Source organism: Dromaius novaehollandiae, chromosome 1 (genome assembly GCF_036370855.1).
Source record: "Dromaius novaehollandiae isolate bDroNov1 chromosome 1, bDroNov1.hap1, whole genome shotgun sequence".
In the NCBI taxonomy this organism is placed as follows: domain Eukaryota; kingdom Metazoa; phylum Chordata; class Aves; order Casuariiformes; family Dromaiidae; genus Dromaius; species Dromaius novaehollandiae.
The window spans coordinates 185,678,076-185,694,296 of NC_088098.1; the positions used below are offsets into that span (position 1 = coordinate 185,678,076).

The 16,221-nt window shown below is 40.4% G+C and overlaps 1 protein-coding gene across 8 annotated transcripts in view; it reads left to right on the plus strand.

The window, feature by feature from the left end:
• The first annotated feature begins 5,097 nt into the window (after nucleotides 1–5,097).
• The window catches only part of AKAP11 (A-kinase anchoring protein 11), a 45,152-nt gene continuing 34,028 nt past the window's right edge, over nucleotides 5,098–16,221 (plus strand). For 2 of the 8 annotated variants that reach the window (XM_026099199.2, XM_026099203.2), the window contains exon 1: nucleotides 5,346–11,166. In XM_026099199.2, coding sequence (XP_025954984.2) covers nucleotides 11,107–11,166 — 60 coding nt within the window. In that variant the 5' untranslated portion in view covers nucleotides 5,346–11,106. Of the gene's footprint in view, nucleotides 5,324–5,345; nucleotides 11,167–16,221 lie in introns of those variants that run through there. The other 6 variants (XM_064504821.1, XM_064504822.1, XM_026099200.2 and 3 more) reach the window with 6 other exon arrangements.

Below are 16,221 nucleotides of genomic sequence, written 5' to 3' on the forward strand. Positions count from 1 at the left end.
TATATAAAGACCATTAGATTTTCACTGTTAAAACAATGAGCTAAAATACACATGAACTAGCAAATAAATATTACTTCTTAAACACGTCACTGGAAACAACAGATCTGTAAAACTTTCAGTGAAAAGAAACCCAAAGACGCCATTATACGTGCCATAAACTGAACCCTTGTCAGAGACAAATGCCATGGTCCAGCACTGGCCAAAGATTCATGACAGAATGACTAATAAAATTATACACTCAAACAAAGAGTTCCAGTTTTTTAGTTGGTAGATGTGTTAAGAGTATCATCTTCAAGGAGACACTGAGCAGGGTTTAAATGGCAATGCAAGTCAACACATGGGTATGCACTTACCGGCAGAACAAGCCAATTTAAGCTGTTCCTGTTCTCAGCTATGTCTGTGCTATCCCCAGCGCCATGCTGACCCATTCATTATGTTTGTGAACTGGATCGGAGAAAAAGAAGAAAATCAGATTGTTTTCTAGCCTTCTCAGTCCAATCTCATTTACTGCTTGATTTCACAAATGTTCGTGCTGGCATAGTCCAGAAGCAGTGCAGATGTAGAAGCAGGTTGCTGAGGCTGGGAGGCAGAAGGCTATGTTATAGACAGAGAAGCCACAAAAAGTCATTCAAGACATTGCATCATTCATTCACATCAGACAAGCTTTAGATTTTGAGGGAAAAGTAGTAGCAAGCATGGCAGACCCTTTCCAGCTTGCCACAAGAGGATCAATGGAAAGGCTTATCTAGGCTCTCAAGAAATGCATGCTATGTCTCCAGTTAAAGGTAGGAATGGCAAGACTATAAACTATCTGCCTTTGAGCAGGCAATCCATACTACTACCTCAGTGTAGTTTATATGATGCAATTTAAAGTCTTGCCTGGACATAATAAAACTTTAGGTATAGAGGGACATTCTTCAGAGGTGGTGTCATCAAAAAAACACTGATTAAATTATGCAACTAAACAGCTTTCCTGTACAAGGGAAAAAAATCTTAGCAAGGGACTAATAAGAAAATGAATGGAAAACTGCCATACAATCACAGACTGGTTTCTTCATCTCCTTTTATAAAACCGGCACTGAATATGTTAGAGAGATGACATACAAGTCAGTCTGAGATGGACATTCCACAAGTTGCTCTAAGCCAGTGATACTGAAAATATCAAGCTTGTAAGACAGGTGCGGATAGTGACTCCGGATAGCATCAGTGATACAATAATATTTCTGCCAGAAAAGATTCTAGTGATACATACCAAGATGTTTCTGATACAGAAAAAGCAGAAAACACTGCAAGTGTCTACATGACAAAACTCAAGGATTGCCCAGGAGTAAATCACAATCTATCCTGCATTCGTTTCTGTCATGTTGCATATCAAATGAAAGTAACATTTATAACTTGTTAGAAATGTTCTTTTACCTTAAAAGAGAAGTATACAGCTTATAGAATCAGAAAATATCCCTTTAAGTAGTTTATGAATTCTCTAATAGCATTCCTCCCATAGAAATAGAGTGGGGCAGTATTCTATATAATCACACACCTATAGCATATGGTTACAAGAGGAAAAAAGGAAAGATTCTGAAACTTGGAAGTATGTCCAAAAAAGTTTTATATATTCCTAACCCGAAAAAGAAAATTGGACAAAAATCAACCCAAAACGTAAGAAAAGCCCCACTGGATCAACAGAAAAGTTCCATCCAACTCACTGTTCCATCTCCGATTATTGCTAAAAGAGCTACTATTTGTGGTGAGCATGTTCCTCACCACTGGCATGGAATTTGCCTACTCCATAGAACTTAGTATCATCCTCAAACCTGGAGATTTCACTGTGCACTCCCTTCTGTGGGTCAGAGATGAAGAACTTGAATAAAACTGCTCCCTGCCCTGATCCTGAGGGACCCTCCTACTGACTCTTCTGCATCCTGAAAAGTTACCATTAAGCCCAGCTTGTGTTTACTCACTTTCATAGGTCCTGGTAACGGATGTTGTTGCTAGGCAAGGTCCATATTCTCCTACCAGCAGCAAAGTTTTACACACCCACTGTTGGCAAAGAACCAAACCTGCCTGACAATAAAACCATGGCAGCCCCTGGACACCCGACATATTCCTGTCAGGTATACCCCTCTTCAAATATGGAAGTACTCCCATGGTAACTAATGAGACAAATAAAAACTATGTTCCAGGATGTCAGATTAGTCTCCTGGATAAGTCTGATTCCTGTCAGATCTATTTTAGGTATGTATGCTTTGGGTTTAGCTTTGGGTTCATCTACCTATACTCGTGTATTAACTAGGAAATGCCTTAGTTGAAAAAGGAAATTCATTCTTCTTCACCTTTCAGTTTAGTATTTTCACTATAACAGGAATGCTGCTCTTTCGATCATATATTCTACTAGCTTTCTGCTTTATAAATGACCCCCAACTTTTGCATTTGCTGTCTGTGAAACTCCTTCCTGTTCTGTCTGCCCACCTCAAAATATATGAAAAATATAAAACTAAAGTGTGCTCTACAGGACATAAATTACCAGAGTGCAGAAACTGACACTCTATTTCTTCATAATTAATATGCATTTTAAGAAGTGTTGAACCACTAGCCAATTTTCCTGTACGTTTACAAAGGCAGTATTTAAATCAGTTGTAAAAAAAATCACTATTCCAAAACTATTTCTATTTTTAATATTGTACATAAAAACATTCTTCTGACAAACAATGGTGTGCGGCGGGTTGTGTTTCATAGTTTCCTGATGAGGGTAAGTCTTGATTTTTTTTCAAGGTTTTGGCAGAGAGCCATAGGAACTCATTATTCTGAATAGTCTAAGGGGAATTACAGAACAAAGGGAAGAATGGGCTTGAATTTATTTTTAAAGCATGCTTTCTCATATTTGTGTTGTTCCCAAATCTATTTTGTTTTGGAACACTTTTACTTACAGTAAGTCTTGATATATGAAAAACAAAAACAAAACCCTTTTACAGAATTATTAGTTTTTAGGAAAACTGAAAGGTATCTTGAACTAAGGAGTTGGTCAAAAGAGGTACCTTTTGGTTGATCAAAGATCTGCAAAACTGTTAAAATTTTCTTACTTAAAGGACAGTAAATTTATAAAATAGCATGGTCTCAATGAGCACTGAAATGCTGACTAACCTGAGTTAAATTTGATTCAATTATTCATTTACTTTCTCCCCACCCCAAAGGGACCTGTAGTCCCTAGGAATAAGAGAAACCTTTTGTTTGACCCACTTTACTAGCACTTTAGATCCTTTGATTTTTTTATCTATCCAGCCTGCATGGTTTGCAGGCTTTGCCCCATAGCTTATTAGTTTTTATGGCAAATTAAGTTTCTCTATCTGTTGGTAAAATGAATAAGTGAACATGTGTCCTGACTTCTGAAATGGCTAAAATGACTATACAACCCAGGAATAGCAAATTATCAAGGACTAAACAGAAATAAAGGCAAAGGCTTAAGTAAAAACAGAAGCTAGGTGGAAGCCAGAAATTACACAGAAGCAGCTATGGTGATCCAATAGCAAATAAGGTTGGTTTGTTTGTGTCAAGAACACACTCTCACTGCCTTTTTACAGGGCTCCAGTAGTAGTGGGAAGAAGGTTGGTAGGCAGTCAGGGTAGTCTCTCTGTCTCTCTTTGTCTGTCTCTTCCTGAGAAGTAGATGGGTCACACTTTGAAATCCTCAATACGTAAAAAGCTACAAGGCTAGCATCATTTTTCTTCCCTTTTCTGCCAGTATATAAACTTTTGGATTCTTGCTAAAAACAGCTGTAGGTGCTCCTTCTTTTCTGTCCTGCAAAAGCTGTTGCAAGCACATGCCCCCATGCATGAGTCTCTAGTTACGGTGGAATTCTGGTTCTGTTCTTCCCTCTCCTTAGTTCCACTCTTATATGCCAACTCTCAGTAAAACTGGTCTGGATTTGGGGAGTCTCTTTTTTGGGGGAGGGACAGAGTTGTTTGCCTACAGTGATAGACTCTCCACAGCTGAGGGGTAGTGCAGCAAATCCACTGCAGTCAACAGACTTTCTGGTTTGTGTCCTCCTTTGCTGCTGCCATGCTAGTGTCTGACAGAGCTGGGGTTGTAATGGAATAATGTTGGGAAGTTGCATGAGCTTTTATTAGATCACTGTTTCCATGCAGATAGAAAGAAATTCAATGCTGCAACACCATGTACAGTTAAAAACTTATCACTATCATAGTTCATGAGAATTTGAAAATAAATCACATATTTGATGGCCTATCTTGTTGTGCGTAAATTATTGGGGAATCTGGTAGCACTGAGTTTAAAAAGGGATGGGAAGGAAGGAAATGCTTGGAGGTTTCAGGCAGAGTTTAAGAGTCTGCTGTCTGTGCCTTGTATGACTAAAACCAGATTTAGCCTCTAACCCATCCGCCTTGCAGAGCCAGCCAGCCAGGTGGCAAGCCAAGCCTCGCGTGAGAGGTTTTTGCATGCAACCAAGAGGCAAGTCTTAAGTCCAGACTGACTAAGCAGGGAAGACCCACCTCGCAGGTCGCCTGCCCCATACGCCTTGGAGGACAGAGCTTGGCATCCTGCTTCTAACACAACTTTTCAAGGGCTGTGTGAAGGCTGTAACTGCCACGCCAGGCACCAAGGGAAGGGTGATAGCCTCATGCCACGCTATGCTTCCTGGTGCAGGGCAGATACTGGCTGTGACTCCACCGCAGCTTTTGTGCGGGAAGGCAGCAGCACTGGCCACCTCACGCATCCCCCCTCAGAGACGGTGCCTGTCGAGGCCCGGAGGAGCACACCCGACAGAGGGCAAGGGGACGGTGCCTGTCGAGGCCCGGAGGAGCACACCCGACAGAGGGCAAGGGGCAGGCACGAGGCGGCTTTTGGTCCTAACTCGACCAGCAGAAGGCGTGTAAAAAATGGCTCCTGTGAGGAGAATATGGACTATGCACCCGTTACCGGGCCGCGGGAAGGCGGGGAACGGCGCGCGCCCGCCTGCCCGTCCTCCCCCTTCCCAGGGTTCCTGCTGGGGCGGCTTCGAATTCCCGCCTTGACGGCCAATGAGGACGCGGCGGGAGCCGCCACGTGACGCCCTCCCTCCTGCGGGGGGCGGGGGGACCGCGACACTGCGGTGGGGGCGGGGAAACGTCGCGAGAGCGACACGCACGCGCGCGGCGGGGGGCGGGGGACGAGGGTGCGGGGGGACGGCCGGGGAGGCGGCGGCGGCGGCGGTGGGGCGCTGCGGCGGTGACGGGGCAGTGGCGGAGGGCGGGAGGGGGCCGGGGTGGGTGCTCGCTCTGTTGCTTTAGGAGGCGAAATGGCTGCGGGTGCCGGATGCTGAGGAGGCAGTCAGGTACGGGGCGCCCGCTCCTCTCCCCCCTTTCTACCCCCCCCCCCCGACCGTTTAGCGGCGGGGGGCGCGGCGGCCGTTGCTTCCGTCCCCGCGCGAGGCCGGGGGAGCCGCTGAGGGCGGGGCCGCGCGGCGGCGCGCTGCCTCCCGGCCTGCCGGGCGAGGGCTCGTTCCCACAGGTGGCTCCCGCCCGGGCACAGGGGGGCGAGGATGCTCTGCCCCTGTGCGCCTCCCCTGCGGGGAGCAGAGCCGCGGCGCGCCGCTGCCGGCTCCTCCCCAGCGGGCTCTGCGTGGCCCTGGGCAAGGCGCTCCTCCGCCGGCCCTGCGCTTCCCTGCGCTCGCACCTGAGGGGAGCGCGGCGCCCCGGGCCGGGTGTGGGGGGGGAAGGCCGCGAGGCGCGGGGGGGCGGTGCTCGCGGCCCCCTACGTGTGGCCTGCGCGGCGGGCTGCGCCGGAGGCCCGCCGGGGAGAGGAGTCCGGTGACCCGCGAGGCGCGGGTCGTGTGCGGTCTCGACTGCGTGCTGGCTTGGTTTGCGGTTGATGCACACGGGTTAACTAAGCTCGCCTCGTTCTCGGCGTTTGGTCTTTTAAAAGTGGGTTTTCTTTTTCCCCTCCCCATCCTTCTCCCAGTTACTTTCCTCCGTTAAGAGGGGAGGAGGGAGTGTTGTGCGTTCACTTTCTTCGCTCTTCTGAGCTTTCTCTGCGTCTACTGAAGTTACCTGTTTCTGTAGGTCGCACTAGTTTTCCCTAATATCCATTCAGAAACAAACAAAGGAGAAAAAAAAAACCCAAAATGTAAACTGTGGCTGTAGATCTGGCACAATAAGGTTCGTATTGAAGCCTTGACATATTACTGCAGTGCAACGAAATCACTATGAAATAGGGTGAAAAATAATAAGATCTATCTTATCTGGGAAAGATCAGTGGTAATAAAAGTCAACGGTAACACAGTACACTTAAGTTGTCCATGTTAGATTTGGGAAAACAGTCTTACTTTGGTTGAAAGTTTATTTCATGATTATACAATTAGTCTTTAATCTTGTGAGAGATAACTGTCAGTATTAATTGGTGCTTGAGAAATTACATATTTATAGCGTTGGTCCCATTTGTCCAGGCAAATTGCTTGGTCTGCATGCATGAGCAGGTAAGGTGACTCTTTGAGGCTTGGTAATGAAATTATGCCATCTTGTCTGATAATTCATGGTATTTTCTTATCCTTCATGGATTGTTTAAAATCCATTGACAGTTGGAAGAGTATTGTGGTGGAAAGTCTTACTCAGTGTGGAAAAATAATAACATAAATTAGATTATTCCCGCTTCCTGGTAATCATTTGGTATGTTGCAGTCTGAAAAAATACCTCCTAAAGAGGGTATTCTATGGCAATGTTCTTCTCCAAGGGGAAATAAGATTGCTTGAAAAATGCAATGCTACTATTGAAATGCTGTTACTTATAAAATCATATTAAAATAAAAAAAAGATTTAGCCATGTTATGTATTGCACAACAGAATGAAGTGCAAAACCAACAAGTTAATTGCATAAACCCCAAAGTCTAGACTAATGGGTATTTTTAGTACATTAAAAGTAATATTTTTCTTAAAGATCATATTTGGGAATGCAGGCTCCCCCAGAAGTTTCTTATGTTTTAACAAGTGTTCTTTATGTTTTAACAGATTTTCTGGCGTTTTAACTGTTGAGAGGTCAGCTTGCTTACATGAACCTTGATTTGATTTTTCCTGAAGTGATTAAAAATATATACTTTAGGTGACCAAAGGCAAATACCCCTTTTGTTTAAAGTCCTCCTTGTGTAGGGAGGAAAAGTGGAGAAAACAGTAAAAAGTGTTTTTTTTGAGATGAGGAGGAGAGGGGATGATTCTATGCTGCTTTAGTGTTGCTACAGTGGCATTCAACTGATTAGTGCTATTTTTATGGCTGTGGTGCCATCTGTGTTGCTGATACGCAATCAGAAAGTAAATAGAAACAATCATGTTAATATTGAGTGAGCTTACACAGGGAAAGGATGAGTATTTGCTGTTTACTACAGTGAAAGAGTTTATTTTTAATATTTTAAAGAAGATTTAGTATGAGAAATGTTAATATTCCCTATAACATTCTATGGTGTAGTTATTTTATGGTAAAATGTGAAATGTTTATTGTTACACTGTAGCAATATTAAGAGACAATTTTCTATGGTAGTTGCTTGTCAAACTTTTTAAAAAAATAGCAAAGCGGTTCAATTCAGGGTAGATGGAAAACTGCAAATTTTCCAATTTTTCAGTCAAATATTCTGAAATATATGGCTGCATTTTTTAATCATTGTTTTAACAGTTGAATATTGAATTTTTTTAACTTTTTAATTTTTTTTTTTTTTTTAACAAAAAGAAGAGGAAAGACCGTGATGCAGTGTTGCAGTATGCTGGCAATACCATTGTAAGAATGGAATCAGTGAATCAAAAGGAAATGAGGTGGTGGTAGCAGTTTATAAAGAAAAATGTTTGAGCCAAATCTTCAGACAGATCTTAATGTACAATTGGTGAATGAAAGCAGTCATGGACTGAATCTGTTCCACATTTTCTTAGTGTGGATATAGTTGCAGTCAAGACAACTTGCATTTTTAGAAATGGATGTTTTCAACACTGCCAACCCTATTAGTGAAAGTGATAAATTATTAGAAATAAGAAATGGAAAAGCATCTATCAGACTATTCTGTGTTTGTCAGTGCAAGATTGTTTCATTTGATTTTTCAGTAGCATTTACTTTGTTAAGGTTACAAAGGAGTTAATTTTTTTTTTTAAGTTTAATATTTCGACTGAGTGTGTCCAAGCTCAGCTTTTGCTTATGCTTGGCTTTTGGAAGTCATCAGCTAAGTTCTTTTGGCTGCTTCTGGTCATTATGTTGAAGGCACAAAAAGTATTTTTGCTTTAAAAGAAAGAGTTCTTCCCTCCCCTGCCCCCCTTCGCAGTACTACAGCAAAAATATGTTTTGGAACATAGTCATAGATATACGGTTGTCCTCAGCTAGCATCTTCTATTGGAACCTAATTTAATAAGAATGGAATATATTAGATATAGTTCAAACTTAGTGCATATACAATTCAAATTCTTACATATGTTGATATGCCTTTACACAGAACTGTGTATGTGCACAGCTATTGAAAAGATTTGCTTGGCATATTTGCATTTTATAGACATTAAATAAACTTTCTACCTCTGTTAGTTAATGGTTATAAGTGCACTCTGACTTTTAATAAATTTATGTTTAGGATGAGTTTATACAAAAAATTGAAAACCAGGGCAAAATTTCTGTTGAATTCTTTGAGCTGATTTCACTATTGAATTTTGCACGTTATGTACTTGAATAAGATTTGAAAAGCTAAATGCTTATTACTTGTTGCTTAAACTTAGCGCAGGTATGTATTGACAATTTCCACAGTCAGATACTTTTTTCTTTTTTCTTTTGTTTTTTTTGAATATCTGCCTTTGTTCCTGAATAAATATCAACCAGAAAAGTTCTGTTCCTCTGACATATGAGGCTTTTGCCATTCCCCCTTTTCTTTTGAAGTTTACAATAGAAGGAAATGAAATTTAATAGTCAAATACAGTATGAAGAAGTAAAAATACTTTTGAACAGTAGGTTTTATTTATGTAAGACATGAACTGTATCCAGGCTGTCTTTTCTGTCAGTACTTTCACTTCCTTTCCAGTTGGTTTTAAAGTTTTGATATTTTTCAGATGATTGGCCATTGCGCTTTTGAAGGTGAATAATAGTTTTATGTATAAAATGAGCTCTTTCAGATTTTTTTGTTCTGTGTTGTGCTGTTGGACAAATGGGAATGGGATTTCTCTGAAATTACTGTTCTTAATTTTATTGGGTGACAGAGCTGGGGTACTGTAGGTTGTGGAGAGGCCTGCGTAGTGCACGTACTGATGGGCAGGATGCAGAGAAGACAAAATGGTTATGGTGCTGAGTCAAGGGTAAACCAGGACTGTTTTTGTCCAGCATCTTTCAGGGTCTTTGTACTATGACTTACGGAATTGTTGGTTTCATGGTATAGATGACGCTGAAGGTGGCTCTGTATGAATACTTGGGTATCTGGAGTTTGCTAGTTGAGACCTGTGCCATAGGATGATGCTTAACCTGCTGCCTGAAGGCAGCATACTGTAACTGTAAATGACTGTACCTGAGTAAATCCTGCTGGGCCCAAGATGGTTACGAAGTCATCTCTGTCATTTCCCTGTGCAGGGAGGGCTTTCTTCAATTGCTGCGAGGAATGAGCAGTCCACAGATAGTGGAGCTAAAGTACTTGTACTTGACCCTATGTGAGAAACCATTTTTTCCCATTGATGGTCCTTCTTAGGACAAGGATATTTTAAGAGTATTTCTCTGATACAATTAGATTAGCAAGAGTAGATTAGCCATTTAAGATGGAGCAGTAGCGAAAAGTGAAGTGGATCTGTTTTCTTGCTTGACATTGTTTCATCGCATCTTTTTTTAGCATGTAATTCTCAAGAGAAGTGTCATTGTGTTTTTTTCCTCTTCCATCCATGAAGTTTGCCGTGTTTTTTTCTTTTTATATGTGTGTGTATATATATATATTTAAAAAAAAATAGATGGTAGACAGATTTAGAGATCTGCTTTGTGTTATTGTCTTAACTAGATCTCTGAAGTTTGGAAGATTAAGATGCATATTGTGCTCTGCAGATGAACACATTACAGTTTGTTTACCTGTGTAACTTTTTTTAAAGTTTCTAGCAAACTAGTCTTCATTAAGGTTATTTTACTGTCATGTCTGCATGTTTTATTTTTTATTTTGCAGTCAATTTAACATGTTTACTCCTTACCTGGTTTATTTTCAGTAGTCTAGAAGTTCTTCTTGGCTAAATTGTGTGACCAAGAAAAAAGTATTAAAAATTTTGTAGAATTTAAGAGTCCAGCACATGCTTTCTCTCATTTATTGCTAATTTTGGGGTGGTAGAAATGAATGAAACGAACTGAATTCTTCTGTTTCTTTCCATTGCTGTTTATTAAAGGAGGAAACTTGTAAAATGTATTTTGATTTCATAGCTGTATCTTTTGTTAGACCTGGATATAAGGATAGCTGACTTAAGTAGAAGCTCTTCTGACTGCTGCTTTGGTGATGTAAGGGTGCTGGTAGATGCATGCTTGGTCTCTTGTGTTTTGCCAGTTGGAGGAGGATTGTCCGGACCAGTGCCAGAGAACAAGACTATTGATGCATGTTATCCTAAACAGAAGTCACCTGTGTTCTGTAGTAGTTAGAATGACAGAAATAAATAGGCCAGTTGGCTGAGAGCGTAAGTAGTACATTTTCCTCTCCAGATTGTTGGAGGGTAGTTCCAGTACATGGTATGATACAGGGATCTGCCAATAAATTTCACTAGACTACACTGGATATCATTTTACTATGGCTGATAATGCTTTCCCCCCATCCCCCCGTGCAACCTTGAAATTACTTAAAGAAACATACTGGAACTAACTTTTTAAATTTTAACTTTACTAAAGCTTTACTTTTTTAGTTTTATGTTTTGTGTGATTTTAAAATCTTTAAAGCAGTGTGCCTTTTTAAAGGTAAAATCTGTATGGATGTTATGCCATTTAAACTTCCTCAGTTTTAAAATGCTTTTAAATTTGTATTGATTAGTTCTTGTTTCATCCACTCGCTTTTTCAAAATATGTGTTAACTAAATGAGGAAACATAAAGTGATCATGTATAATTTTTTTATAGGTATTTTTGAGCAGACTTGCATCAAATACAAAGATTGGTAAAGTCATGGATACAAATGCCAAGGCTCACGGCAATCGAGTGAAGCCAAGGATATCTGTGAAAAAGGTAATTATCTGTTCTAAGAAATAATACTTTAAAGGCTTTTTGATCCTAATCCTAACAGTCTAGTAATGAACCGAGTGGACTGGTAGGTTTGCTTGGTTTTTGCTTTATATATTTTAACTTTGATAGGCTAAAATTTCAAGGAGGCAAAAAACTGCCATTGCTTTATGTTTTGGCCTATTCAGCCAAGTGGAACTGGGAGACAGAATAATTGAGAAGAGTACAATACATGTGCATTTGCCTGTTGTCTCTTATTTTGAGGTGATTTGATGAAATTGTGATGTATTTAAATATCAGTTTGCCTCGTTTGGTGGACTGTGAATATTTTTTTTGAGCACTGATTATTCAAGTTTATAGGTAATTAAAATATGAGTAGTGTTCACTGAAAACTCTCTTCTGTGAAATCTGTTAAGACTTGCTGTAATATCGTTATCTTTAGGTCTCGGTTTCTTGACTAGCTTATCCTTACGTTTACATTAACTTTTGGGGAGTGCTTTGATGAAAAATAAGATCTGCCTAGCACTTATGAATGATATTAATTTGGTTTTTTTTGCCACTGTGATGTCTACTAATTATAATTGTTTTATTTATTCTTTTCAATTTTGTGGCTTTAACTTGGAGAATGTAAATATGCTTCTGCATTTTTCTTGGAACTTCTATAAGCACTTATTTAGAGGAAAGTAATACATAGCAGTTTATCCTGAAGGAACAAATTGATTTATCCAATCATATTTCTCAAAAAGTAATTGAATGTAGATGAGTATTTTTTAGGTCTTTGCTGATTGCTAATAAATTCTGTTCTTACAGGTGTATGCAGTGCTAAACAGGGAAATCTGAGCAAGGAAGTAGTGTCATCTGAAAATTGCCTTACTTTATTCCATAAGCACTTTTTTAAGGGAAGCGGTGTCTGTGGTACAGGTCCTGTAGAAACAGCTTGAAAGCAAAGATCTGCATTATGTGTCTGCTAGCTTGCTGCAGATAATCACTTGTTCCGGCTTCTGATAGAGAATGATAACAGCCGTACTTCAGTTTGTAACTGTGGGTGCTGTTCTTTCACTTTAAGACACAAGGTACAAAGGTTTTTATTTTACTGGTTTATGAAAAATCCCCAGTTCAAATAGAATTGTTTAACTACATTGAAGTCATTTTGCATTCTCAACCTGTACATAAAGTGAATTTTAGAGGTATTTTATAGTCTTGCCTTTATTTTTTTTGTTAACACCTTCTCCCCCCGCCTCTTCCCCCTCCCCCCTGCTTTCTAGGCCTTTGGTTTCCAGAAATCTGTTTCTAATAATGGTAGTGAACAGCGATTTCTGACTGATTCTAATAGTAGCTTAAAACACTCTCTCTGTGAACTGTTTTATTAATTGTTATTAAACCTGGACCGTGTGGTTCTAGCAACATGAATTTGACCCATCTCAGGTGTCTCACAGAATTCTACATTTTCATGTAGCTAGACTCTGATGTTTTGGTCTGTAGCTGCCTCCTCTTAATTTTTCCCCAGCGGCAGCCACTTGGACTTCAGCATGGAACCTGTATCCTTTTGCACAGAGCTAGACAGTAGAGTGGTTGGAACCACACTATACTTCCTCTTCTGTTGATTCATAGCTTGTAGTCTGATTCATGAAGGCAGTCCATGGTTGTGGTATGGTCATTTGAAGCCCAAGTTTCCATCTTTACAAAATGATTTTAAAAAAGTCAGTTTAAATCTTATGGCATATGCAATCAGGAAGAACTGTTTTGTTACTTGGCAGCAGAGTAAATATGAAAATTAATGTCATTGGACTTCATTTCTCTGCAGATACTGGAAAAAATACAGAGCTTGTTTCAGACACTGTTAATGCTTCTTGGAATCTCCTCCTGCTACCTATATAAAGCACTACCCTCTCACTCTCCTTCCCCCTCCCCTCAATGACATAGGCATCTTACAGGTTTGTGAGTTGCTTGAAATGTTTGAAAACAATTGTTTAAAATTATTCATGAAATCTGTAAGTATAGAATTTACTCTAGAATACTGTGAAGGATCCATAGATAAGGACTTCTGCATTTGCTGGCCAGAAAGGGGACAATGCAAAGCTTTGCTCATTTGAGCTAGAGAAGGGAGATCTGTTTTCCAGGTTCAGTTCTGTCTTGCTCTAGGTGCATTTGAGGACATTCGTGTTTCCCCTGCTACAGCTTAGTGAGCTCAAAAATCTTTGTTCACAGCTGAAATAGGATTCCCTGCCCGATATCTGACTTCAGGTTTTCTGTTGGAAGGAGTACACAAACCTAGTAAATAGAGCTCTACAGAAATTTTGTCTTTTGTCCATGGGTAAATGTGTATTGGAAGTAGCTGTGCTATTTATAAAAGCAAATAACATCCTGTTGTTGAGGATGACCTCTGGTTCTTACCTAAACTGAGCTGGTAGTCTTAGGGAGACACCATTTTTCAGTTATTAATTTAGCTGAGTGTCTCCCAAGCAGGGGTTGTGGGAGAGTTTGCTTGCATTGCATGATGGATATGACAGGAAGAATTCTCTGGATTTGAGTCCAGGCCTCCGCTGTCACAAGCGTGATTTCAATAAGCATATGAAGTTATATGAGCATAAGTCTCATAGTTAGTGAGGGGAGGTTTTAAAAAAACATAACAAAAAAACCCCTCCTGCTGTTTTTAAGTCTTTTTGAATCTTGCTGTTGTAATAAGTAGGAATCTTCTTATGAATTCCAGGCTAAAACTATTAACAGCAAATTCATACCCATTTGTTCATGGTTGTTGTTAGTCTTCAACTGAAATGGCTTTTTTCTTTTGCTGATGTTCACCCTCGTGGTGTATTTACAGTCAGAGATCATATCTTCTCTCAGCCTGCATTTTGGAAGCTGTGTAAGCTAAGGTCTTAGTCTGCTTTTATGTGAAAGCCTCTGCATTTCAGTGATTATCCTTCATAGTCTGCCTTACTGTGTTTGTTGTGAATTAATGTCCTTTTTACATGTGGATAATATTGTATGTGCAATTACAGAGGATGTCCTTCTCGCTGACTCTAATGATGTTAGTTCTCTTGCTAAAAGGATGCATCCTGGGATTGTGTTCATGCCCCCTCCCCGTGCTGTATCATATTTTCTAGTCATAGGTCTCTTATTTTCCAACTTGCAAATTCCCAATTCTGTTTGAAAGCTTGCTGTTAGTTTTCAAGGAGGTCACCTTGCACTTTGTCGTGCTGCGTTTTAAACTATTCTTGTTACTGCAACCCTCATGTTGAACAAGTTCTTCCTTTCTGATATGCTGTTCTTCCTCTTAGTTGATGATACCTTCTTGCTTTGAATTATCATTAGACTTCATCTGTACTTTTTCTTTTTTTTTTTTGCAATACATTATTAATGATGATACTTCATCAGAGTTTCAAGATTAATTTTGAGGAAGTTATTACTGGCCCACTTCTGTTATACCCTCTCAAAACATCCTTTGCTGACCCTTTGGGTAGGTTTCTTCCAGAAACAGTTCTTTTGCTAAAAAAATTTTTTTTTGGGGGGGGGGGGGGGTTGGTTAAGTCTTCGTATGGTACAGTGTACTCTGTATCTGTGGAAGTCCAGATGGGTGAGTTCTGCTCTGGAAATAGTATGTTATATATACCTGGTTATTTCCGTATGCTTTTCTTTCTTTATTCTGACTTCTTCTGTATTCATTGATTTGATCTTAAAACTATGCGTCACACCCTTCCTCCTCCTTTTTAAATACAGATATTGTTTATCTTCAGTTATGTAGTGCCACCATCAGTGTGCTACCAGATCAGTAGTCTTGTGTGTCAGTTCTTCCAAACCTGAGGGATGTTTTTTTCAATTGGTGGATCTTTCTTCCTCTCTGACTTCAATCTGGTGTTTTCCAAACCCTTGAATTTTCCTTCATCTCAGCTATAGTAACTCCAAATACCATATTTCTATTCCAGTTTTCCCTACTGCTGCTTCTTTCAGGATATTAAACTAAGAAAAAATACTTGCTTATAAATAAGATATATCTAATAGTTTGTAGCTATAGAAAACTAACAGCTAGAGAAGCATACTGAGCACTTCTCAAAGTGGATCACTGTTAGCTTGCAGAGAATTAGCAGGTCATGTTGTTTGGCTCTTCAGACTTTCTCTAAATTACTGCTTTGAGTGCTGTGACTGATTAAATTATTGTAGAAGCTGAAAATGAGACAAGCTTGTTTGTCTTCACAAAAGACTCTTCTCTGAGAGGAGTGGTGGAGAGACTAACTGCTTCTGTAATTACTGGGGCAGAGGCTTTGAGCAGTGTTGGCATTGTAGCAGCTTGTAAACCTGGAAGATCCAGAGAATCAGGACATTGTCAGTTTACTTAGGAGATTAGAAAGATATATATGTATATCTAACACATGTCAAAGGAAAATTGCAACTGAACATACTTGGGGGCAAAGGAATAGATGAAAGCAGAAATTAGATGAACACACTTAGTCAACTTCAAATGACCTTGTGACATGCTACTAGAGGGGTGTCCGGGATTCTTTCAGACTCCGGGGTTAGTGGTACTGAACTCGAGAGATCATCATTTGTCAAGTGTGAGAATTTATTAGAGCTAAGAGGTTATAACAAAGCTTAACAGTATAGCAAAGCTGCAAATAGAACAGAACTGAAAATGTATACGCATATCAGAGTTCTACAGTTCAGTCATGGCTGCATGGTAAAATGACCACTCTTGCCCTTTCCTCAAGGGCCACCCCTCTGGTATAGTTTTCCCTGGATTCTCAAAAACAGGTGCATGGTATAATGACCGCTCTCACCCCTTGTGGGCCACTCCTCTGGTCTAATTTTTCCTTGTTTCTCCTCACCATGCTGGTGACATCAGGGGTGGCCCCACTGATGGGTGGGTTGTTGGGTCTGCAGGCCAGCTAACCATGGGTCCGAGCCCACACAAGCATACGTGGCTTACTCCCTTTGTCAGAACAATGCCAGCCCACAGCCTTACCTCAGTCATTGGAGGGTGTTCCCTCAGGCTGCAGCAACCCCACAGTGTGGTGGTGCAGGCTGTGATGCACCAAGGGTTGGTTTGCTCTTGGGGAGCACCCCAGA